This window comes from Sturnira hondurensis, unplaced genomic scaffold (genome assembly GCF_014824575.4).
Source record: "Sturnira hondurensis isolate 20B ecotype Veracruz unplaced genomic scaffold, ASM1482457v3 Scaffold0017436, whole genome shotgun sequence".
Taxonomy (NCBI): domain Eukaryota; kingdom Metazoa; phylum Chordata; class Mammalia; order Chiroptera; family Phyllostomidae; genus Sturnira; species Sturnira hondurensis.
Genome location: NW_028090067.1, coordinates 7,229,804 through 7,255,229, shown reverse-complemented (window position 1 = coordinate 7,255,229; position 25,426 = coordinate 7,229,804). Strand labels below are relative to the sequence as shown.

The window sequence follows — 25,426 nt, the reverse complement described above, 5'->3', positions numbered from 1 at the left end:
TAAAGGTAAACATAGTAAGAGAAAGCTGAAGTGGAGATCTAAATAACAGACAAAATGTGGTTAAAGATGAAGAGCATTATATGGAATTAAGCTGAATTTTTTGTGATAATAAAATATATACTCCTTACAGATGATAGATTTTGCTTAACATAACAACAAAACACATGAAGCACATTTAGGTATACAAAGAAAATCTGATAACAGTTCAGTCACAACGATACACAGGTATATGGTAGTATCTTTCAGAATTTGATGATAAAGCAGACAAAATAATAGGGTTATAGATGATGGTGTTGTGGAGGAGGAACGACGTTTCCTTTACCCTCAAGGTTTTTCTAGCTGTTCTAATAACCAAATAAATGTAAGACAGGTCAGCAAGAGAAAATAACCAAATTTAATACATACATATGTATGGGACCACCACAAACGAGAGAGTTGAGACCACACATGCGTGAGAGGTTCAGAGATGAAAAGGTAACACTGGTACATAAGACATCCTGACCTAGGGATGGGGGAAGGTGCTTTGGGGGCTCAAAAGAGTCACTATAGGGTGATAAGACCAAATGCTTAGTACAGAGGAGGTTGTCCTGCCCTACAGATAGGTCAAAAGAGGTTATCTATGATAATTACTTATTTTGGACAAGGCCCCTCATTCAGGTTCTTCTAGGTGGTTAAGGGAGGGGCAGAAGTTTCTTTTGAGCCTGCAGCTAAAGTTGCCTTCAGCTCAAAACAATCTGGTTACCAGTGAGGCACATCTTGGGGTGACTTCTAAACCACCACAGTATGAATTATGCAGTTAATAAGCTTGAAAAACATACAGTTCACCTTTAAACACAGAGAGTACACTTTTCAGTGCTTATGTAATATAACTACATACTAGTTTTCAAAGAAAAATCTAAAGAAATTATTTGAAGTTAAATAATTATTTTTTATTATAATGTGGTAAAACTAGTAAGGTGTCATTAAGAGATGACAAACCTAAGCACTTAAAAAATTTAAAAACAAGTACTAATTTTTATGGTAAAAATGAAATCAAAACTGAATTACAGACTGTATATATAATGATTGAAATGAAAATAGAACTTGTCGAAACCTAAGTGATGTGGACAAAATTATCCTCAGTAGAAATGTCATAGCCTGTAATGTTCTTAACTTTTAAATAAGAAAGAATATAGTTAAATGAATTGAGCATTCAACTTAAAGAGCTAGGAAAATGTAATAGGTGAATTGAATTCTTATAGTTAAGAACAGAAAGCAACAAATTAGGAAGTAAACAAATAGATGAGTAGATAACACATCCAATAAATATTTGATAAAACTAGAGTTAACTGAATCTTTGAATATGAGAGTAAAACAGAACCACCTAGGCAAAACCAAGAAGAGAAACATAATATGGAACATTACGAATGAAAATGGTGATAGATCTGCAAATACAGAAGATAATAATTACAATAAAATATGTATAGTTTTTATTCAATAAGTTAGAGAGTGAAAATGGAAAAAATTGACTTCCTGGAAAACATAAATTATAGCAACATAAATTTAGTGCAAGACAAAGTCGACTGTATTGATAGGTCAGTAACCACAGAATAAAGTCAAATAGGACATTTTAAGGGTTTATTTCACAAAAGTGCTAGTCCTAGGTGATTTTATATGTTTGCTTTTTCAGATATTCAAATAATAGCAAATTTCTGTGTAAATTGATTTATTCTGGAAATTAGAAAAAGGCATAAAGCTCTTCAGTTTACATAACTCTGACACTAAAACTGAAATAAACAGGAAAACTGGAGACCGATTTTACTTACGACTATGGGTGCCCAATTCCACATTCCAAGTAGCAATCCAGGGTTATATTTAAAAATATAATCCAAATGTAGACAAATTTACCTCCATGAGTATAAACGCTATTCTCATCAGGAATTAAGTATATTAATGTATGAAAAGGGAAAGCTGTTTGGTCGTCCTGTTGTCCTAGGTAACTTGAACATGCCAGAGGAACATTCTGGATCGCTCTTCTGCACAATTAGCGACGACACTGGGTGTCAGCACTGTGCTAGCACTTTGCATGGACTGTCTGATGTGATCTTCGTAACAAGCCTACAAGGTAGCTATTACTGGTATGTTCAGTTTATAGATGAGGAAACTGAGGTACAGATAGAATTTTCCCAAGGTCATGCAGCCAGAGATGGAACCAGCATTTGGACATAGGCAGTTTGAATCCTGACTCTGTGCTTTTATTCATTGTGCTATTCTGCCTATTTTTGTTGATTACCGAAGGAATAAAAACTTATTTAACTTGGTGAAAAGGTAAGGTATCTGTGGGAGCCTACTAGCAAACATCATACTAAGTAGTGAAGACAACTAGGTGCATCGTCAAATTCATTGAGACAAGAATTATCCCCTTATTATTTTAGTGGTTCTAGCCAATGCAGGTGTGTAAGAAAAAAAATGCAGGATGAGGTCAGGTGATTAGCAACTTTAATTCCATCTGCAACCGTAATACCCCCTTGCCATGCAATATATTATATTCACAGATTGCAGGGATTAGGATGTGACTGACTATCTTTGGGATACCATTGCTCTGCTTACCACAGTATCCTTGGAAATACTGTTACTAAGCAGAAAAATATGTGGTTAAGAAGAACAATTGCCACCAAAATCAGTATTTGCATAATAATGTGACATTAATCTGCCTTGCCTTTGGTTTATTTTTTAGGAATTATATCCAGGTAGAGAAGAAAAGATGAGGGCTGGGAGGAATATGTTCTGCACTTTTAGCACTAGCGACAAAGTTGAAACTGGGTTGGAATTAGATGCTCTAGTTGTCCTCTCATGTTTTCTTAATTCTGTGGTTCCCTGCACAGTTACAAATTCCTTCTCATAGTCTAAAATTCTGTATTGCAGTATGTACTGCATATATTGTAGAGAGATTTTAAGTTGTATGATTATAATTTAAGAAGTTATTTCAGTTATTCAGTTCTGGTTTGCTGTGTGAGCTCATGTTATGGGCATTGTATGAAGCAACTCAAGTGTATATATACATATTTAAAGATTTTATTTATTTTTAGAGAGAGTAAGGGTGGGGGAAAGAGAAACATCAATGTGTGGTTGCCTCTCGTGTGCCCCCTACTGGGGACCTGGCACACAACCCAGGCATGTGCCCTGACTGGAAATCCAACCAGCGACCCTTTTGTTTGCAGGCCGGTGCTCAATCCACTGAGCCACATCCGCCAGGGCAAGATGTTGTCTTCAGCCTGACAGAGGTCTACCCTGTGACCATTAGTCAGGTCTGGCTACTGTCTTCTGTGGCCTTTGGGTTGCTGATTTTGGGAGAAAGGCGAGGTATCTGAGGGGTGTATAGAGAGAGGTATGATTTCTAGAGCCAGAATTTAAAACCAAATTTAATCAAAGCCATAAGGACCCTTGGTTTTACTCACAGTGGTCAATAGCTTATGCATGCCTCTTTGGTTCCTGCAAACACAGAGAAGCCAACAATTAAAGTTCAAATTGAAAAGAACAGGGACTTTGCTTTGCATTGCTTGAAATTATCAATTTGTCAGAAGACCATTGCTACATGGTCTGGGGCCCTCGATGGGCCTTCTGTATGAGCCTTTGTATCTGGAGCCCTGAAGTGATCTCCAGTGTCAAGAGTCGGATGAGAATCAATGGCCAAAACACTCTTGTGTTGCTCCTGATGGTTATTGCGCATAGGTTGGTAGAAGGCATAAAGGTGATCCATTGTGGAGTAGCTGCGCCTAAGTTTTATTTCTATACATGTGACTATTGGCCCAGGAAACCCGAGTTGACAATTTATTTAGGAATAATCTTTAATATGTGAAAACTCAGGGAATCACGTCCTGGTTATTTGAAAGTTCTATGGAAAACCTGTTTTGTTTACATTTGTTCTAAAATAAAGTCGGTTTGTTGTATTAGTATAAATAGTATAACAAAGGAAATTGAATCTTGGGTAATTATGGATCTCAGACTATCTCAGAGCATACATTCTGGGAAAGAATTCTCACATCCAGAATTTTAAAACATTGACAAGTAGGTACAGGAGGTGAGATTGAGTGTATGTTAGAATAAGATTGAGGATCTATAAATTGCCTTTTTTTGGATAAATATGTAATTGATCAGTTAAAACTTTGAGATGTCCTTTAAAGTTACTTAGAACTCTTACATTTTATACAACAGCCTTTTAAGTTGACAGAGACCCTCCTTTTAAGTTTGAAGATTATCAAAAATGAGAGGCAAGCAGTGCAAAACGTTGGAATGAAATAGAACGTTAGCTCACACATTGAGCTTTTAAACATCAAGGTTTATTTTTTAGATTAAGTTTTTTATTGGAAGATTTAGGTCTGGCTTATTTATAGTGTTTCAAATGTGTGTGGATGTTCTATGAATATGTAGATTCTGCCTAGAGCCTCTGTCAATAGGTGCAGTCAAATGTATTTATATATATATGCTGCATTTCTATTCTAAACCTCCTTGTTTAAAAAAAGATATATCTGCTTCCATTCTGTTTAGGAAAGGAGACATACATTGGAGATTTTTTTCACGCTGTTATAATTAATTCCTTTTTTTCTAATAATGGGGAATTGAAATGGTATAGGTAAGGGAAATCTATCAACCCTGAATTTATTTTAGTTATGAATATCAATATCTCTCCTTGCTAAATATTTATAAGGTCTAATCATGTACAGGAAATTTAAAAAATAATCTGAGTTAATTTACAGTGTTTTCTTACTTCTTTTTTGTCCTGTGCCTGGCGTATTCCCAAGCAACCCAGTGTTCTTGTCAGTTTTCGTGGAAACCTGGCTTTCTCCATAGGGCATCACTGCTGTAAGGGAGCCATCTCATCATCCGTGCATTTCATTTATGGCAGAAACCTCGGTCATTCTTTTCCTCTTACCTTCTCGTATGGGTACCATTTTTCTGTAGATTTTCTTTTAAGCATATCTGTTTGAATGTTTTCGCTCCTCTTTATCCGCCACTGTGTCTTCATTGTTCACGTGTCTTTGTCTCTTGTCGAGGCTGTTAACACAGACTACTGACCCGACCCCCTGCCACCAGTCTGTTCCCTGTTTCCCTTCCAGCTGTCACTGGAGCTCTCACCTAAACCACTGACCTGACCGTGTCAGAAACACGTTTAATGTCTTTGGGANTTTCATTTATGGCAGAAACCTCGGTCATTCTTTTCCTCTTACCTTCTCGTATGGGTACCATTTTTCTGTGGATTTTCTTTTAAGCATATCGGTTTGAATGTTTTCGCTCCTCTTTATCCGCCACTGTGTCTTCATTGTCCACGTGTCTTTGTCTCTTGTCGAGGCTGTTAACACAGACTACTGACCCGACCCCCTGCCACCAGTCTGTTCCCTGTTTCCCTTCCAGCTGTCACTGGAGCTCTCACCTAAACCACTGACCTGACCGTGTCAGAAACACATTTAATGTCTTTGGGATAAACCTCTCACTCCAAGCTGCCTGCAGAATAAAGATGGAGCTTCTCGGCATGTTACAGGCTCCTCACAACCCGGAGCAAACCTACGCTTTCTCCCCTTGTGTTTTATTGTCGTTTTGGTTTTTCCTTGAAGAAATTACATGACAACTTTACTATTCAAACATTTTAAAGGTAAAGAATGTATTTTCTCTATTACTGCAAGCCTTTCCCATCTGTCTTAGAATAAGAATAGTACCTGTTTTATAGTTGTGTGGGTATAAGTTAATAGATGCACACAAAACATTTAGGATAGTAACACACACAGTATTCTGCAATTTACTTTTTTAACTTACTATGTTTTGGTTAACTTTCAAGGTCACTACATATATGCCAAAGTAACTTTTTATAATAGTTCCATGATATCCATGGTCTAGGTGAGTCCTAATTAAAATTTTCCCTTAAAAAAGATTTAATTAATTAATTAATTAATTAATTTTTGGAGAGAAGGTAAGGGAGGGAGAAAAAGGGAGAGAAACATCAATGTGTGGTTATTTCTCAAGTGCCCCCATCTGGGGACCTGGCCTGCAACCCAGGCATGTGCCCTGACTGGGAATTGAACTGGCCACCTTCTGGTTCACAGGCTGGCACTCAATCTGCTGAGCCACACCAGCCAGGGCCAATTTTTCCTTTTCTGATGGCCATTCCTGAGTTTTCTCTCTTCATACTATTAAGTTTATACAATAAATAACTTGCATCTAGAGTCTATCACCAATTATAAACTATGCTAAAAAATGTGGTTCCAGAGCCAGAATAGAGAAATCAGTGAATACAAGAGAACTCGTAAATTGACTAGCAGTACATATAAGAATTTAGTGTAAGATAAAGTTGACATTTGATAAAAGTAGCAAATGGAAAATACAATTCAATAAATAGTCCTGAAAAATTGCTTCAATTATTGTGTGTAGAGGGAGTTCAGTTCTCTGCCTCACATGACTTAACGCCCTTGTCTTCCACTTGGCCTGTTATCCTCTGGTGCAGTGCTTTTTCACCAGTGTGCTGCAAGAATTTTTAAAACGTGCAGTACTTGACTATTTAGTCAGGGCCCTGACTCTTTTCTCTCAGGTTGTCAAATAGAAAAATGACAACAGCCAGCACAGCAATAGCCATTTAGTACAGATAAATCAAAGTTATAGCTAATTTTTTTGTCAGATTGGCTCAAAGTATAATGTGTTTTTTGATGTGGTGCAGAATTTTAGTGAGTAGTTTATGTGTGCCATGAGTGGAAAAAACTGGCAAATTGCTGCTCTAGTCTAGAGACCATGCATTTCATCCATTCCAGAGAATATATCTCCCCTTGTCCTATTCCAAGAAGAGGAGGGGATCGGAGAGTCTGATTGAGATTTTCTAGTGATGCTGTTGGGGATTTCAGTATCCCGTTCCTTTTTATTTCTGAGTAGTACTCCATTGCATGGGTACGTAGACAGTTTGTTTATCCATTTGCCCGTGAATGGATATGTGGGTTGTTTCAGTTTGGGGCTATTATAAATAAAGCTGTAATGAGTATTTTCTGTATAATGAGTATTTTCTGTATAACGACATAACATATGCCGTTATGTCTCTTGACTGAATACCTAGAGCGAAATGACTGGATTGCAGGGTAGGTGTATATTTAACTTTTTTAAGAAATGGCTGAACTTTTCCCCAACATGGTGGTTCCATTTTGCGTGTGCACCTGCAGTGTGTGAGCTGTAGTTGATTTATATGGCTGTGAACATTGGTGTTTGAAGTCTTTTTAATTGCATTCTCATGGTAGTGTCTCATGGTTTTAATTTTCATTTCTCTAAAGACAAATGATGTGAGCACCTTTTCATGTTCCTATGTGCCATCTGTATGTCTGCTTTGTTGTATCTGTTCAAATCTTTGCCCACTATTAAATTAGATTGCTGATGTTCTTACTAGTAGAATTGAGGGTTTAAAATTCTATTCCAGATGAAAGAATATGTTAGAAAATGTGATTTGCAATTTTTTCCTTCCAGTTCCTTCTCATTCTCTTAATAGCGTCTTCAAGGAGCAGGCACTGTTCATTTTGATGAAGTCTGATGTGTCAGATTTTCTCGCAGAGTCCATGCTGTTGGTGTCATATCTAAGAAATCTTTGCTTAACTCAAGGTCACAAAAATCTTTCTCTTACATTTTCTTTGTAGACGTTTTATGGTGTCAGGTTTTACTTTTTGAATCTATGATTCATTTCAAAGTTATTTTTTGTATGTGATATGACTAGGTATGGATCAAGACACTCTCTATTTATTGTGGCCTGAGGACATTCATTTGTCCCAGAACACTTTTTTTGATCATTCATTTCTTTAATGAGTTGCCATTGCACCTTTGTCAAAATCTACTGGATGTGTGTGGAGGTCTAAATTGACTTTCTGTTTCTTTATCTGCTCTGTGGATCTATCTTAACTCTAAGACCATACTATCTGTCTTGTTTCCTAGAGCTTTATCATGGTTTTACAGTCAGGGAGTGCCCATTCACAATAACGTGCATGGACCTAGAGGGTACTATGCTAAGGAAATAAGTCAGACAGAGAAAGACAAATACTATATGATTTCAGTTATATGTGGAACCTAAAGAACAAAATAAACAAAGAAAACAGGCACAGACTTATAGATATAAAGAACAAAGTGAGGGTTGCCAGATAGGACAGGTTTCGGGTGGGGGTGTTGGGTGGAAAAGGTGAAAGATTAAGAAGCTACAGAATAGTCATGGGACTGTAAAGTACCTCACAGGGAATGTGGTCAGTAATATTATAGTAACCGTGTATGGGGCCAGGTGGGTACTGGAAGTATTAGGGGGATCACTTCATAAATTATATAATTGTCTAATCACTATACTAGACATCTGAAACAAATATAAAATAATATTGAATGTCCACTTGAAAAAATAGAAAAGTTTATCCTGTCAATTAACAGTTGAATAAGTACCTTCCACTCATTTTTATCGCCTGCCCCACCTTAATTTCAGTCAGTTATGTTCTCTCATTCAGAATGGCTACTTACTTCTTTTCGGAGAAGCCTGTGTGTTCTCTGGCACTTCAGTGACTACTTTGTAGCTGTTATTGTATGTCCATCTTCCCCATTAAACTCTGTTCTTGTAAAGAAGGACCTTGAGTTACAATTTTGTCCTCTCGGTGCTTAGCCTACCGTGTGACGTGCAGTTGGGGTACAGTAAATATTTTGTGAATACATGATTAGCTTATCACTAGATGTTAGTTTTGATGGCTTTAGTATCATCAGGAACATTAGACAAAGTCATTTTTTGGTCCTACTTCTGGAAAAGGGTCTTTCAATGCCTTATTTATTCAAAAGCTACAAATAGTTTCTGTAATTTTAGTCATGAAGGATAAAATAGACTTTTGTATAATTACATATTCTCTCCAGAGAATTCTTCCTATCATGTAAAAATATCCTAAAAATTCTTCAAATCGCTGCCCTCTCAGTGAATGAGTGTTAAAAGGGAAGAAACGGATGTCATAAATCTTTATTCTTTAGTATATAATATAGTAGCTGAATTTTACTTGCTTTCATTAATTAAGGAGCGACATACATAGGGAAACGTTGGGTCCAGCTTTTAATATCTGGCAGGGGCCTGTATTCGCTAATAATTTCTGAAGTTAGTCATATTCTCTAATAATTTCCCTGCATCGAATAAATGAAGTTTTTGTTCCGAGGGTGGGGTGTGGGAAAGGTGGCGACCGTTTTCCACGCGACGGGAATCTTCCTGCGCGGCCTGCGGCCGGGACCGTCGGGCGCCTTCGCGTGGGAAGCACGTCCTGCCTCACGTTAACTCTGCGCTTGTGCTCTGTTTGCAGCATCTGGCGAGGCCCCAGTGTGAACTGCACAGACAGTTCGGGTTACACTGCTTTACACCACGCGGCCTTAAATGGACATAAGTAAGTGCCACTTATTTGGACTGGAATCCTTGTATTTAGTTACATGTGACGAAGTTAACTGTGTCTGATGATAGTTGTCTCTTGTTGCCCTAAGTCCCCTGGGCTTCCAGGAGTTTGGGGGAGGCATCAGGGAGCAACACCTGCAAGGTAAACGCGGTAGCAGTGTTGCTGCTGAGGGTGATGATGTGCCGAGTATAAACTGAGAGAATTGCTCTGAGATCGTCAGATGTCACCCGGGGAGAGTGAAGGGAGTGACAGGACATGTCACTCGTGTGTAGCTTTGGGGAGGGATGGGATAAAGCCATTTAATACCACCCGACCTTTGGTGTCCTCACCTCACATGGAATTATTCCCTAGGAGTAAAATCTTAATTGATTCTTGCTATTATGAGCCATGGGTGCTTTTATGAACCACTTCAGAATCTTTCAGATTTAGCTAAAATGCCTTTTTTTTGCATTGCTGATGGCCTTTCTGTTTTTAAACTTGTTTAACCTATGGGATTATGTTTCAAATAATGTGATAGTATACAGTATGAAGAGTGAAGAAGTGTGTAACCATAGCAACCATTTCATTTCCAGTGTTTTAGCTGGGTAACCTTGTGGCTTAGTGACAGAGGCGAAGTAGGAGGTGGCCTCTGGATGGTTCAGATGTCCTGTCCTTCCCCATCAGAAAAAAGTGACACTTGTCATATGTCTCTTCCTCCTATATTTTCTTTGTTCTAGTAGTCCAATTTGGTCTTCCCAGATCAGGATTACTGCATCTCACTTCAGGTTTTCACATGTGGTAATGACCGCCTTGAAAATGCTACTTGTCTTTTGCCGTGACCGGTGTCCAGCAAAGCAGGTCACTGGTTGGATTCCCGGTCAGGGCACGTGCCTGGGTTGCAGGCCCTCCCCTTTGGGCATGTGCAAGAGGCGACAGATCTGTTTCTCACATCAAGTTTCTGTCCCTCTCTTTCTCTCTCCCTTCCCCTCTCTCTAGCAATAAAAACATAAAATAAAAGAAATCAATGTAAAAAAATGCTACTTACCTTTTGCTTTCCCACCTAAAATTTTATTTTTACTTTGAATTGAGACACAAGGGACTTAATCATACTTGATCACATTTTATGACCCTAAAGTTCTCACTCAAGAAACTTATCATATGTGTTATTTATCACTCTACCTTTTAATCTTAAACCTTATTGCATAAATCTAAAATGATCCTTCTCTTTAAAGAGCCATCTGAAGTACATAAACTAGCATAAACGTAATGTTTCATCATTTGGATTCTGAGTATCTGAATTTCCATATTACATTTTGTTTCATCCACTCCCTATTCTGTATCATCTTATGCCATCAAACTTAGAACCATTGTGTTTTGCCAGGTCTTTTTCACCTAGTAGAGGAGAAAATGTGTACAGACCCTTACCATCTGAGCATTCTGCCTTGTGCCTGGGTCATCAGGAGCAAAGCCAAATTAGATCAGCCCGAGGTTTACAATGCTGATGGCTCTTTGGCCTCTTAGGTTTGGATGCCCTGAAGCTCCCGTTGGGATCATGAGCCGGCAAATAACAGACAAAAGATCTCAGGCCGGACCGATTGACCCACACTACTTTGTTTTTTTCCTCTCAGAGTGGCAGTATAAGCACTTCTCAAAATAATCTTGTCCCAAAATGGATTAGCATTGATATCCCTCCTTGATCTGAGATGCTTAGTCAATGTTATTGATTTATCCATAATGGCTTAAGAAGTTCTAGCCATTGAGGCATGCTTCCCTGTGGCCTAATTATGGCCTAATGCACAATTTTTAGTTTCTATTGGTTACATACAAGGTGAAGCTAATTTAAGTGAATTGAAGGGCATTCATTAAGATCATCACAAAGAGACTGGGGATTTTACTGGATACTTTTTTAAGATCGCTTTAATTGCAGATACTCTCTGAGAATTCTGTATTCTCTGCTTTGCCTATCTGAAGAACTCATTTATTTTTTCTTTTTAACACTTTCAAGAGAGATTTTACTTGGTGTCCTTCTATAGGCATTGAAAAAAAAGCAGGAAGTTTCTAATCCTGTTTCTTCTCTGCTAGTTCTATGACCTCAAGCCATTTAATTAACCTCTCTAGGCCTCAGTTTAACGTACTGAATATAGAGACTGAATATTTTTCCTTGTTTCTCCCAGTTGTACTATTTTCTACTATACTGTTTTAGTACTGTTTGTGGGTCAGTTACACACTGAGGTGCTGCAACTCTGAAATCTGGATTTTCATCTCGAGTATAAGATTGCTTTATTTTAAATCATTGAAATTACCCATGGACTTTTAAAATTAGAGATAATTTATTCTACCCTCCTGTCCTCACTTCTTTCATCTATAGATGGAGAAACAAGGTCATTCTAGATAAGTGACTGAGTGGCCACTTAGATATGAGATGGGGTGATGTCTAGACTCCGAGAGTTCTAGTTCAAAGTGCATGCCTTTGACAGTGCTCTGCGTTCTCCCCCCTTTGTGGCTGCTTGCGCATCAGTTTCCAGAACTCTTGCTGGCTTTTCTCTGTCACATTATCTATTTCTGGGCTGCCTCCCTTTATCATCAACTGCTGTTTTCAGTAGTAAAATTAATGGAATGCTAATTTTACTGTTGTCTTAAGATACTTGAAGGAGAAAAAAATGTGATAGAATATATCTCAGAGCCAGAGGAGAATGGTTTTTCTTTTCTTTGTCTTTGCTATTTTCGCTTCGCATAGGTAATGAACAATTTATTATGTTGTATTCTTTCCAAGGAAGCCTTAGCAGTCAGCATAGAAATGCATCATTTCCATGTTTGTTGCTATTGTTGTAGCCATTGGCTCTAGATTGTTTCCATAAGCATTATGATTTCTAGGCTGAAGTTTATGGAATCATAGAGCTAGAAGCAATGTTACAGGGTCCTGTAGTTAATCCTTTTGCTTTGAACACAGGCTTTTTTCCTGCTGCCAACCTATTATGTAAATACTTCAGACTGTACATTAAGCCCTTTTTCTCTTATTTTGTATGTTTTATTGGTAGTATTTCTTTATTAACACTAGTTAGTCCACAGTGAAGCAACATTTTATACCCGAAATACATTATTTTAAGTTGGACAATTCATCTCTGCTTAGCCATATCAATACACAATAGAGAATATTCTCTATTGATGATTTCTTGGGTTATTTGTAATGTGTATTAGAAAATTATTACCTTTAAATGATACAAAAACCATGGCCAGTGGAGCAAAGTCCACTAGCAACAATTATAGGTAGGTTATTTCAGTAGATAGGCCGCAGACCTATCTATTATTGGCTGTCTCTTTCAATATGGAGAATCCATTGTCTCTCTCATGTATTTCTACATTCTCTTCCGAACAGTAATTCATTAACCAGTGTGGAGGACAAAGAAATTTTACTCTACCATTCTATATTCTTCTGGCTCATCTAATAATCAAATCAACATGAGACAAATGATTAACAAGAGAAAGTAACCAAATTTACTGCACAAACACATGTGGGAACCCCACATATGTGAGAGGCTCAAAGACAGAAGGTTAAAGTGAAGTCTGTGTGACTTGGAGCTGAGGCCGATGCAAGGCGCCTGGGGCTTCAGAGGGGAGGGGGGTTGTAGGCAGGATGATAAGAAGAGCAGATAACTCAGTAAGTAGAAGTTTGCTCTGCCTTACTGATAGATCATAAGTTATTTCTGGTAATAATTCTTATCACAGATGCGTCCCCTAATTTAAATTATTTAAATTTGCCACTTTATTACCGTTAGGGAGAATAAATCTTCAAGAAAGTTTGAAATCAGCAGAGCCTTCATGAATTTGAGAATTTCATTAGTTTTGTTAATACTGTATCTGTAGAATGGTGATTTGCACTTACTTCAAAGTTCTTTTGACTACCAACGAGCAAGGGAGGATGGGACAAAATAAATGTGTTTGGTAGTGATTTAATTGTAGGGAAACTTGCCCGTGTAATTCATTTTACATGGGGTACACATAGATACAGCAGAAGAAAGATTAATGACAACTTGTTGTTATGATTCAGTAAGCCTGGCACTTACTTAATTAGAGCTATAACTTTATATTTCACACACACATTTTTACATTAGAAATCCGAGACCAGCCAGTTCATTGCCTCATATCTCTGAGTAAGATGAAAAACTGAACTTAAATAAAAATTTAAAAATAGGCTTATACTTACAAATGAACAAATTTAATAAAGTGAAGAAATTTTTTCAAACTTAAATAGAAATAATAGTATTTAATTAGAATCTCATTGTTTACCAAAGGCCATTGCATAAACATACATGTCTTTTAAAAAAAATTTAGATATTAGATAGTGGTATAGGTATGGAAAAATATTTTCTTCTTCTTTTCTAGGTTATTTGGCTGGTCTAATAATTAAGTTGATGTGAGAGAGATTAACAGGAAGAAAAACAAATTTAATGACATATGTACAGGAGCTCCATAAAAATATGAGATCCAAAAGATAGCCAGGTGTTTGAGGCTTGTGTAAAACCTTGAGCTAAATAAGGGGTAGAGGTCTGGAGATACAGAGGGGAGGAAGGCTCTTTATAGAAAGGTGGGAGGAGAAGTTTGGAAAACAAAGGGTTGCCCTGGTATGCAGAAAAACGATTCTTAGGTCAAAAGGTATCTTTGGTAATAGCTCTCTCTTTGGTTTAGGCCCCCTTTCCAATTCAAATTTGGGCAGCTGAGAGGTTTTCCTGAATCTGTTGGGTTTTAATAGCCTTTAACTCAAAATAATACACAATATAATACACAATATGTACTAAGTAATGCATAATATAAATGACCAGTCAGTTAGCTTTTTCACTATATCTTAAATCTTTCTGACAAATAAAGAATGAATGCATATCACATACATTATTAGGAAAAGCCTACAAAAATGAGCGCAAGAACAAATGAAATTCTGAATGACAGTGAAGAAAAATAGGACTGATGAACTTGTGAAACATTCCTCTTCACCCTCTGAATGGAAGTGCTTTTAGAAGTTTCAGAGCATACATACTTTAGTTTTCTTAGGCATAAGAAATAGAATTCAAACCCTTCACGTAACTATCTTTCTCTAATACATAAATTTAGAGAAGGCTCTTTTGTGGTAGGAAAAATTCTACCTTTTGGATCCAGGTATTTAATTTAACTGTGCTTCCTTTGGTATTATTTTGCCTTTTATTTAAATTCTGAAATACATCTGTTAAAAAAAAGTTGCCCGACATTGCAGTAGTCTGCTCTGAGAAGAGTGATGGACTGTGTGAAACTTTACAGTCATATTTGTTTCTCATTTACTTCACACCACAACCACTTGAGACTGGCAAAGAGATGTAGAATTTAAATTCCATTTCAACAATATCTGAGAGACAGGTAGAAGTTATTTGATTTGCCCAAAGAAACCAAGTTAGTAAGTACAAGAGAGTTGGTACTTCAAACCAGACCTCCTGATTTTTATCTGCTTTTACTATTCATAGGTATTGATTTTTTTTTTACCTCATTACAGTTATTTATCTTAGGATGGAAGGCCCTATATAATAGCTCTTTCATGGCCCAGGCGAGGAGAAGTATATGGATTGGACAACCTTCAAGTATCCTGATTTGCAGATTCTTTTCTGCAAAGGTGATTTCCTGGAAGGCATTTTCACTTTTACAGGATTTTCATTTTACTTGGGCAAGAATTAATATTTGTAAAGTGCTTTACTATTTATCAAGTGGCTTCTGTTCTATGATCTTATTTAAAAATCTCACCAGTCTTGATTAGTAGGCATTATTATTATTGCAATATCCCCCACAAAAAGAGGAAGAAAATCAAGGCTAAATAATTTTTTAGGGTCATATTATTAGATAGTTTGTAGAGATGGGACTCAAATTCAAGTTTTCTGAAATGAGATGTAAAATAATACTGGTTTTTAAATAGAATTTAAAAAAAAACTTATTTTCTCTGAAATCTTAATAGAAAAAACTGAGGACTCCTTGGAACTTCCTAAATATTTCAACCACATATCCTTGATTATTTCATCATGATTTCATGCATTTACCAATTGAGTCCAATGTTCCAAGTGTGTGGAAGAAAAAATAATTTTCACTCTATCTTTCTATGTTCTTGGCTAAGACTTCCTCTTTCACACCCCTCCCCCCATAATAAAAAGACAGAGTAACAGGAAGAAAACAGAAGCCTAATAACATGTATATTTCCTGTGTATGTGGTAGAGACCCAGGGAGACTGAGTAACTCCCCCAACATGTCCAAGCCACCACCTCAAATACCATTCCCAGCTAAGGGCAAAAGGAGATGTTGGGAGTGAGGGAGAGGCCAGTTACCGGAGTTTGTCAGAAAAACCACAGTATGGACAAGGTATGCGTATGAGAAGGCTCTCCATTGATAAAAAATTTCTAGAGATTGAGTTATCTTTCTCCTCTCAATACACAGAGGGAGACACCCTGACAAATAGAGATTTTCCGTGTAAATGTCAGGTCTCTTACAAAAGAGCAACTTTGCCGTTTTCAGAGCCCCTCCCCATTCTTAAAAGTGATCAGCCTAAAATCATCCTTATGTCCAACAGGCATATGCTGGGGCCATATATTCTTCTCCCTTTCACAAGAGTAGGCCACGTTCAAGGCAATGTCTTATCCTTCACTGTAATTTGGTGTGGTATCATGTCTAGTGGGTGTGTGTGGGTGGGGGTGGGTATGAGGGAGGAAGAAATGTTTTCCTACCCTCGTAGGTTCTTTCAACTGATCTAATCAAATTGATATGAGACAGATTAACAAGAGAAAAATAACCAAATTTAATCATAGATGTATGTATGGAAACCTGACATACAGGAGAGTCGGAGACCCCACATGGGAAGGGTTTAGAGACAGACAGGCAAAATGAGGTGTATATGACATCCTGGGCTGAGGAATGTGGTTAGACTCCTGAGGCTTCAGACGGGAAGAGGGACGTTTGCTGATCCGAAAAGCAGACCAGATATTCAGTGATGAGATGTTTGTCCTGTCATATAGACAGGTCAAAGTAATAACTCTCATTATGAGAAAGGCCCCTAATTTAAATTCCTCTAGTTAGTTGGGGGTGTGGTGGGGCAGTAGTTTCTCTTAGGCCCACGAGGTCTCAATTAATTTTACGTCCAAACAATACACATGCCACAAAGGGACATCTTGGGTGACTTGTTCTAAACGCCTACAGTGGGCTGTCAGAATTCTAATTTAAATTCTATTCCAACTTCCTCCACCTTTTCTCATTTGTTACATTTAAAGCTTGGCTTTATGAAATATTGAAATTTTGCTCTTTTGTTACACTTGTTTTCACCACTGGTGATTTGTTATATATATAAAAAACTTTAGAATATATTATAATCTCCTGTATGTATATATGTATGAATTTGTTTATGTATCTAGAATTTCTTTTAGAAAGTAATAGAATTTGCTTTTTAAACATATCCAAGTGAAAATAAAGTTTTTCAGAAGGGTTGTTTCTGACTGTTACAAAGTTCAACACACTAGTAATTATGAATTAATTCATCTGGAGCTTGAGTATTACAATTCACAATCTTTACTTTGGAAACCTAGTGGGGATTGAGCATGAAATCCTGTAGGTAGGATATACTGAGTATGCACTGAAATTGTGTCAGAGGTAGAACTTTCCCTTAAATGAATTTCCCTCTTGAAGTGATTTCCTGGGCTTCAGAGGACAGAGGGGAGGGAGCAAAGAAGTGTGAACAATACACATTCAACGTACTGTGTGCCGTGGCTGAAATGTAGTGAAACCTTTTTTTTTTAACCTTGGCCTGTACTGCAGGTAGACCGTAAGGGTCCCTTTTGTACTGTGCCGTCTGCTCTGTCTGCATTCTCATGTTTGAATTCCACTTCTCAATAGGAAGCATGCATAAACTTCCTAGGGGTCTCTTGGTAGTGTAATACATTTTTATAAAAAAATAAAGACATTGTACCTCAAATTTTTCTCTAGGCTGAATCTCAAGTATGAGATATCTGAAAAGAACTTTTTAAAAACTGGGAAGAGGTGGGCTTTTAAATTTTTTACTTAATTCATTCAGTTATGTATATATATGTATTTATATATATGTATATGTGCATATATATGTATATATGTAAATTTTCCCAAGTGAATTCTATTAAGTAGTTTCATTGGTTAGTCAGTGCTGTATTTGTGAGTATGTGGTGATGCTGATTTTTCAGGTAAGTTAGCCAAATGAGTGGGCGGAGCCTTAAGCCCGGTTTTGCATCTCAGTACATTGAAAGATTACTCTAAACTGCCAGCCAGCATCTAGTGTAGTTTTATAATGATCTATTTAATAAAATCTGTGTTGTTCAGCCTCTTTTCTTTTCTGTATATGTTTTTTAAAATTTTCTCCCCCTTTTTCCTTCTTAGAGAAATAGTTGTCAAACTACTTCAGTATGAGGCATCTACAAATGTAGCGGACAACAAAGGTTATTTTCCCATCCACCTGGCTGCCTGGAAAGGAGATGAGGAGATTGTGAAGATTCTTATTCATCACGGACCATCCCATTCCCGAGTCAATGAACAGGTGCGCTTGTGAAATGTTTGTTCATGCTCCAATTTTTCTAGATTTTTGAGAATGCAAAGCTACAGTGAAAAATTGATTATATCTGTCTTTACTCTGCCAAGGACCTTTCCACTGCTGAATTTCCTACAGGAAAATTTGAAAAATGCTTTGGCATTTGTATGCAGTGCAGAGGCACTAAGTTGGGCATTTGTAAAGATATTTGTTAACAAGAAAATCCCACTTAAAGGAAGTAGTTGTGATTTTTTTTGCCTGCCTTACATAAGCATTCATTTTGTAGTTGCTGAATATTTAAAGATAGAATGGAGTTCACAGTTGGAATGTGAATTAGAGCTTTTCTTAATAAAATTTTAAATGCTAAAGGGTAGCTATCATTTGTTATAGTGCTTTAACATTTGCATAGCACTTTCACATTAAGTACAGTTTTGTGAATCAAAATGCAAAATACAGTTTATACAGTCGCTAATCACAAACTAAGTTAAAAATTTTGTTTATATATGTATACTCAGAGTAAGTTGAATAAAATACAGCAGCAGTTGATACTGACAAAGTCATAATATTTGCAAGTAGTATTATCCACATTACACATGACAGACATATTAAAGAAGGAAAGCTATTGCCAGTATTCTAAATAAATAAGGCCACAGATTCTGTAAATAAAATAAGGTCCCCTAAACAGTGTGATAACAAACATCTTGAGCTCTGCATGCCCCCTACTGTTCCCATTTTGTAAAACTGTATTTGCAAACCAGCATGCAGTCCAACAATTGAATTTCAGCCAGGGCATTGAGCTGCAGGTTGGCAGTGGTCCAATGTCAATGCAAGTAGGTTACTCTAGGGCAAGCACATCTAATAAAGTATAATTAGCATGTTGTTCAAATAGATACAGACTTCGCAGGCCTCTCGCTGAAATTCAGAGTACGGAATAAAAAGTAATACTAGCACTAGCTATAAAAGAGCAAAGGGGAGAAAAATATTTGTTTTCTAAAAATGCAGGTGTAGAAAGAACTCATTAAAATATGTTTTATTAATTGGAAGTCTCATTAATATTTATCACAATAAAATGTGTGTATAGGTTACAAAATGCAGAATATTTTTATGAGAGTAAACTTAGAAATTTGACCTTTAAAAAAGGACAGATATGGCTATCTTTATCAGCATATTGTGGTAAAAGGATATTTACGAGAAGGCTGTTCTGTTCTTCAGAAAACCAAAAGTTAAAAAATCATTTGTGGTTTGAGCCATCTGGTGGCTATTCTTAAAACTGTCTGAGTGCCCCAGAGCAAACTTGAAATAATAAAGATGGGAAAACAATCCAAGGTTAAACAAGATGTTAGCTTTTTTTTTTTCCTTAAGAGTTTATTTATATATTTTTAGAGAGAGGAGGAGGGAGGGAGGAAGGGATGGAGAGAAACACTGATGTGTGAGAGAAACATCAATCGGTTGCCTCTAGCATCCGCCCCAGGACCGGAAAAGAAACCAGGTTTCCAAATATTTTTTAAATGACATGAAAATAAAAAAATTTAAAAAACCACCTACAATTCATTCAAATTTGAAACAAAGGTTTTTTTTAGTGGCATTAACACTGCAATGGCATGTCTTAAACAGACATACTTTTTTTTTATGCTGAACAATTAAAATTTAAAAAAAGGTCTTTTGTAAAGAGATTCTTTTTTCATTTCTATTACTTTGTGTTTTGGTTTCTACTTGCTTTCTTCTTAGGGCACCAGTCTGTCTTCATTCTCTTACTAATATGGAAAATGAAATGAAACTTAATTTGGGAGACCTCTCTTCAAATCGGTCATTGTCAAGAGTTTACTGGTTAGTGGGGGACACAGGTCAGTGTGGCACAGTAGGTGCAACACTGTCCTGTGACCACATCAAAGTTACAACTACCTTATAGAGCAGTCCACCTGCAGAGCCATCTGAAACTAGCTGAACAGAAGTCTTAAAACTAAGGATGTAAAGAAGCAGCCACGTTGAAACTTCATCTGTGTACCTAAAAAAAAAAAGAAAGAAAGAAAGAATTCACTAATCATTTGTCTTTTGGAAAGCCAGTCTGTTGAGAGTGTGTTGTTGTAATTGTTATTAATCTCTCTTATTAGCAGAAACCGTGGAGGCGTGGTACGCGGTGCAGATGGCATTGACCGTCTGGGCCCAGCAGGGCCGGTGACTGACATGGCAAAGTGATTTATCACTCTTGGAAAATGGAATGAATAATGTAGGGAAAAGTTAGATACTTGTTTTCCTATCGAAGTGATAACAATCAAATGTGATATTTTTGGTGTAATAAAGGATACATACTTTTGATTAGATATAAAATTCCATGAGGAATACTTATCAAAATCAATAAACCCATATTTTCAAAGCATGTCAGGTCTAGAACATGACATGTTCTAGAGGTTGCTATCTAACTGAATTTCTGAAAACTCGCATTTTCCACGTCATCTTAACAGAACAACGAAAATGAAACCGCCCTGCACTGTGCGGCTCAGTACGGACACTCGGAGGTAGTCGCTGTTCTCCTGGAGGAGCTCACGGACCCTACCATCAGGAACAGCAAGCTGGAAACACCCCTGGACCTGGCGGCGCTTTACGGACGGCTTCGCGTGGTCAAGATGATCATCAGCGCGCACCCTAACCTAATGAGCTGCAACACTCGCAAGCACACGCCGCTGCACCTGGCCGCGCGCAACGGCCACAAAGCAGTCGTTCAGGTGCTCTTGGAAGCGGGGATGGACGTGAGCTGTCAGGTGCGTCTTCTTTTAGCTCGGCTTTCAAAGTGACGTTGCTCTTGCTTTGCTTTGAGGTATAGATGTGAAAAGTTACATGTAGAAATCTAACTACTTTTTCATTAGTCAAATTGTCCACGGTATTTTTGTAACTACCTAAGTTCAAGGCGCGCTGTCACAGGCTGTTGGGTAATATGTGTATAGATATAAGGTATAATCTCTAACCTCATTCTAACTTCAGAGCTATACACAGGAAAAATTATTACCTGATGGCAGTTGCACGTGGTATCTAGTAACTGTTGCCTTTATTCTAGTAGCTAGCACACACTAGGAATCCGAAGCTGAATGAACGAATGAATGAAACAAGATTCTCTTGAACATTTGAGTGCATACCTTGTGTTTAATATGTCAACACATTAGAATCCAGTTCTCACAAATGTTCTGTGGGATTGAGCGCTACTAAGTTCCAATAAGAGATGATGAAGCGGGCAAAGATTTAAGAAGCTGGCAAAGGACACATAGCTGATAAACCCAGAATGCAAGTTTAGACTTACTGATTAAGGTCCAGGCCTCTTTCCACAATAGTGTGCTGTATTCACATGACTAATAAAGGAGCAGTCACTATACCTAAGGGCTATTAGAAAGAAGTTATTGCGGTGATGTGGTCTGAGTTGAGCTTTGAAGGATGGATAATATGAGGATAATAGATTTTGTTTCTCCACAAGGAAAAAGCAGCCTGCTTTTATCTGTCTCAAGTTAGCCACATTTTTAAAAAGCTATTTTATTCTTTTTAAAAATTTAAAAAATTTTTATTTTCTATTATAGTTTTTTTCTATTACCATTTAGTCTCCTTATTACCCCCTCTGCAATAATCCCCACAGTGCTGTCCATTTTCCTCTTTGCTCAATCCCTCTGTCCTTCCTCTGTCACCTGCTTAGCTGTCACCTTGTCCTCTGTCTATGAGTCTGTCTCTGTTTTGCTGTCAGTTCAGTTCATTCATTAGATTCCACATATGAGTGAAATCACAGGGTATTTGTCTTCCGCTTACTGGCTTATTTCACTTAGCATAATGTTCTCCAGGTCCATCCATACTGTTGCAAAGGGAAAAACTTTCTTCTTTTTTTATGGCCAAGTAGTATTCCATTGTGTAAATGTCCCACGGTTGTTTTATCCATTCATCTACTTATGGACACGGGCTGCTTTCATTTCTTGACAATTGTAAATAATGCTGCAATGAACATAGGGGTGCTTATGTTCTTTCAAATTAGTGCTTTGCGTTCCTTCTGACATATTCCCAGAAGTAGGATTGCTGGTTCAAAACACAGATCCATTTTAAATTTTTTGAGGTTTCCCCATACTGCTTTCCACGGTGGCTGTATCAGTCCGCATTCCCACCAACAGTGCAAAAGGGTTCCCCCTTTCTCCACATCCTCGCCAGCACTTGTTGTTTGTTGATTTATTGTTGATAGCTGTTCTGACAGGTATGAGATGATACCTCTTTGTAGTTTTAATTTCCATTTCTCTGATGATTGGTGATGTTGAGCATCTTTTCATACATCTATTGACCATGTATATGTCCCCTTTGGCAAAGTGTCTATTCAGGTCCTTTGCCATTTTTTAATTGTTTTTTTGTGTTTTGGGGGGTCTTGAGTTTTACAAGTTCTTTATAAATTTTGTATATTTACCCCTTCTCAGATGTATTGGTGAATATGTTTTCCCATTCTCTAGGTTGTCTTTTAATTTTGTTGATGTTCTCCTTTGCTGTACAAAACCTTTGTAGTTTGATGTAGGCCCACTTGTCTATTTTTCCTTTTGTTTCCCTTGCCTGGGGAGATATATCTGACAAATTATTGCTATGAGCTATGTCTGAGATTTTGCTGCCTATGTTTTCTTCTAGGATTTTTATGGTTTGGGGCATGTCATTGAAGTCTTTAGTCCATTTCGCACTCATTATTATGTGTGGTGTAAGAAGGTGGTTGGGGGCTGGTGATTTAGTCTGAGTTTAGCTAGGCAGTTCTTCAGCCTGGGCTGAATTCTCTCATGGGGAAAATGGGGAGATGCGTCTGGGGTCAACTGTAGGTCAGTTAGGTGGCTGTGCATCTGGGTTGACTGGATGTTGCCTGGGATAACGGGCGAGACTGGATTGTTTTCTTTACTCTGCACTGTCTTTCTCTCAAGGAGTGTGGATATCACAGAGGATATCTGATATCACAGAGGATATGTATGGAGATATAAAATGACAGAATTTTGTTAACCTGTTCCTAACGCACCTGTGCTTTTTTCCAGACAGAAAAGGGGAGTGCACTTCATGAAGCAGCTTTGTTTGGGAAGGTGGACGTTGTGCGAGTTCTGTTAGAAACAGGTAACCATTGTGGCCTTCTACAGAGCTCGTTCTGCCAAGTTCTACTTGTATTTCAGGAGGAAAGGAGTAAAAGGAAATCTCTACCTTCTATAAGAGGAAGGAACTGACCCCCATGAAGTTATGATAATTGCTTTGTTTATTAAAGAACACAACACTTCCCTAGGTTTTTATATTGTGAACTATGGTAAAGAGAAATGAGAGTTGCCTGTCCTTGAGGCAGATCCTCCTGGTTATTTTGACAACCAAGTCCCTGTTGTCTGTCAGCTGCAGTGATTTAAAAGGGACCTTTCAGAGGGATTGCTTTGAAGGAACAAAGTACAGTTATTTGCCTTCATATGCATATTCTGATTAAAATGAAATCAAATTGGAACTGAGGGTTGATTTTTTTTTAGGTTGAAAAGGAATGAGTGCAAATTCATACTTGGAAATGATGATTCTTTTGTGTTATGGATATATTTACTATATTTCTTTTCCTCTGTAAAAAAAAGTAAGATGATGGCAGAGTATTGCATTTTGATTGTGTTTATGCAAAGTTAAAGTGTCATGTATATTGGACTTGACATGTAACCCTGTGATGTAATGAGTGATTTGAGGCAACCAATGAAACATTTGCTAGTCACACACCCCTACACAAATGAAAAAAAAAAAAATACACGATCTTACTATGGTGAACTAACATTTAAGGCCAGATCCTGAAAAGTAGCTTTGTTTGTGATGTTTGGAAATTTATAAACTTTTTAATGATGGTGAAAGTTATTTGCTACATTATAGTAAGTTTTTTAGTCCAATATATATTTTCAGAATTAAAATAATTTCAGAAGTGTTTCAGATATACAGTTTAAGATGTTTGCTCACCAGGTTCATGATGAGTGTTGTGGACACGGATTACAATCTTGCATAAATAAGTATGAAGTGTTTGACTTTGGTATTTGGACTGGAGTCCAAAACAATCACGCTCTTTTAACTTCTGTGAATATTCAAGTATTTTAAGACTTCTTATATTCCTCACATAGTACATTACTATAAATTTTAAAGTATTTTATGACATTATCCAGAATCTATAAATCACATGACCACTACATTTTAGGAATTCATATTCTAAATCAATATTTTCAGCTTTTGCTATTTAGTTTACAAGCCAAAATAGCTATAATCCTAAAAAGCATTCTTAAGAGATAATTCACTATCGACATTGTCCCTACTATTTGGTGGCAGTAAACCCCACCTCCTGCTTTACTAAAGTCCTGTGTGTGAGCACACACATGTATAACTTAATTTTTTAAAAACAACCGTCTTGGGCTGCGTAAGTTGGAGCAGTTGTATGTGAACCGTGTCTTCCGGTGGCGCTCCAGTGCTGTGCATACAGCGAGTTTTCTTTTTCTTTCAGGAATTGATGCCAACATAAAGGATAGCTTAGGGAGAACTGTCTTAGACGTTCTGAAAGAACATCCGTCTCAGAAGTCTCTCCAGATTGCGACACTCCTACAAGGTAAGCGATATGGAATGACGGATGAGTGTGCCTTCAAGTTAAGACTAAAGGAAAACTGTTCTAGTTTTTTTCCTAGGGTTTGAGTTAATGTATACCTTTGAATGAACTTTTTGCATTTGTTTTCCTGGTAAACTTTTAAGCTAACTAAAATACTTTTAATGTTTTATTTTAATTTTTCAACTACTCAGTATTTTAAGAAAAGCTAAAATATTTTTTTGTGCCCTTGATATTAGTGTTTTAATATGAAGGTATGAACTTGAAGGTAATAAGGCTGTAAAGTGATGATGTTTAAGTATTATCTTACATTTGTATAATCCTTTAAGAGTTTTCATGGATTTTCTATGGATGTGTCTTATTTTTACATGTTTCTGAAGCTCCGAGAGTCTAAGTGACTTGCTCCAACTTGTGTGTACTATTCTAAGTGGTAGAACTGGTACATAAATGCTGGTTAACAATAAGTTATAATTATTTCCTTTCTAATCTAGTAGTACAAAATAGTTTAGTCTTGCCAGCTTTTTTTCAAATATTTTATTTTTTATTTTTATTTTCTTAGAAAGATGGGAAGGGAGGGAGAAAGAGAGGGACAGAAACTTCAGTCATCAGTTGGTTGCCTCTCACGCACCCACAACCAGGGACCTGGCCTGCAACCCAGGCATGTGCCCTGACCTGGAATTGAATGGGCAACCCTTCCGTTCACAGGCTGGCACTCAAGCCCCTGAGCCNCTCAGTATTTTAAGAAAAGCTAACATATTTTTTGTGCCCTTGATATTAGTGTTTTAATATACAGGTATGAACTTGAAGGTAATAAGGCTGTAAAGTGATGATGTTTGAGTATTATCTTACATTTGTATAATCCTTTAAGAGTTTTCAAGGATTTTCTATGGATGTGTCTTATTTTTACAAGTTTCTGAA

General features: G+C 37.2%; 1 protein-coding gene across 5 annotated transcripts in view; it reads left to right on the top strand.

Moving 5' to 3' along the window:
• Positions 1-25,426, top strand: part of ANKS1B (ankyrin repeat and sterile alpha motif domain containing 1B) — an 806,451-nt gene that overhangs the window by 92,448 nt on the left and 688,577 nt on the right. For all 5 annotated transcript variants that reach the window (XM_037068001.1, XM_037068000.1, XM_037067999.1 and 2 more), the window contains exons 2-6: positions 9,309-9,389; positions 17,778-17,934; positions 20,388-20,684; positions 22,950-23,025; positions 24,413-24,514. In XM_037068001.1, the coding sequence (XP_036923896.1) occupies positions 9,309-9,389; positions 17,778-17,934; positions 20,388-20,684; positions 22,950-23,025; positions 24,413-24,514 (713 nt within the window). The remainder of the gene's footprint in view (positions 1-9,308; positions 9,390-17,777; positions 17,935-20,387; positions 20,685-22,949; positions 23,026-24,412; positions 24,515-25,426) is intronic.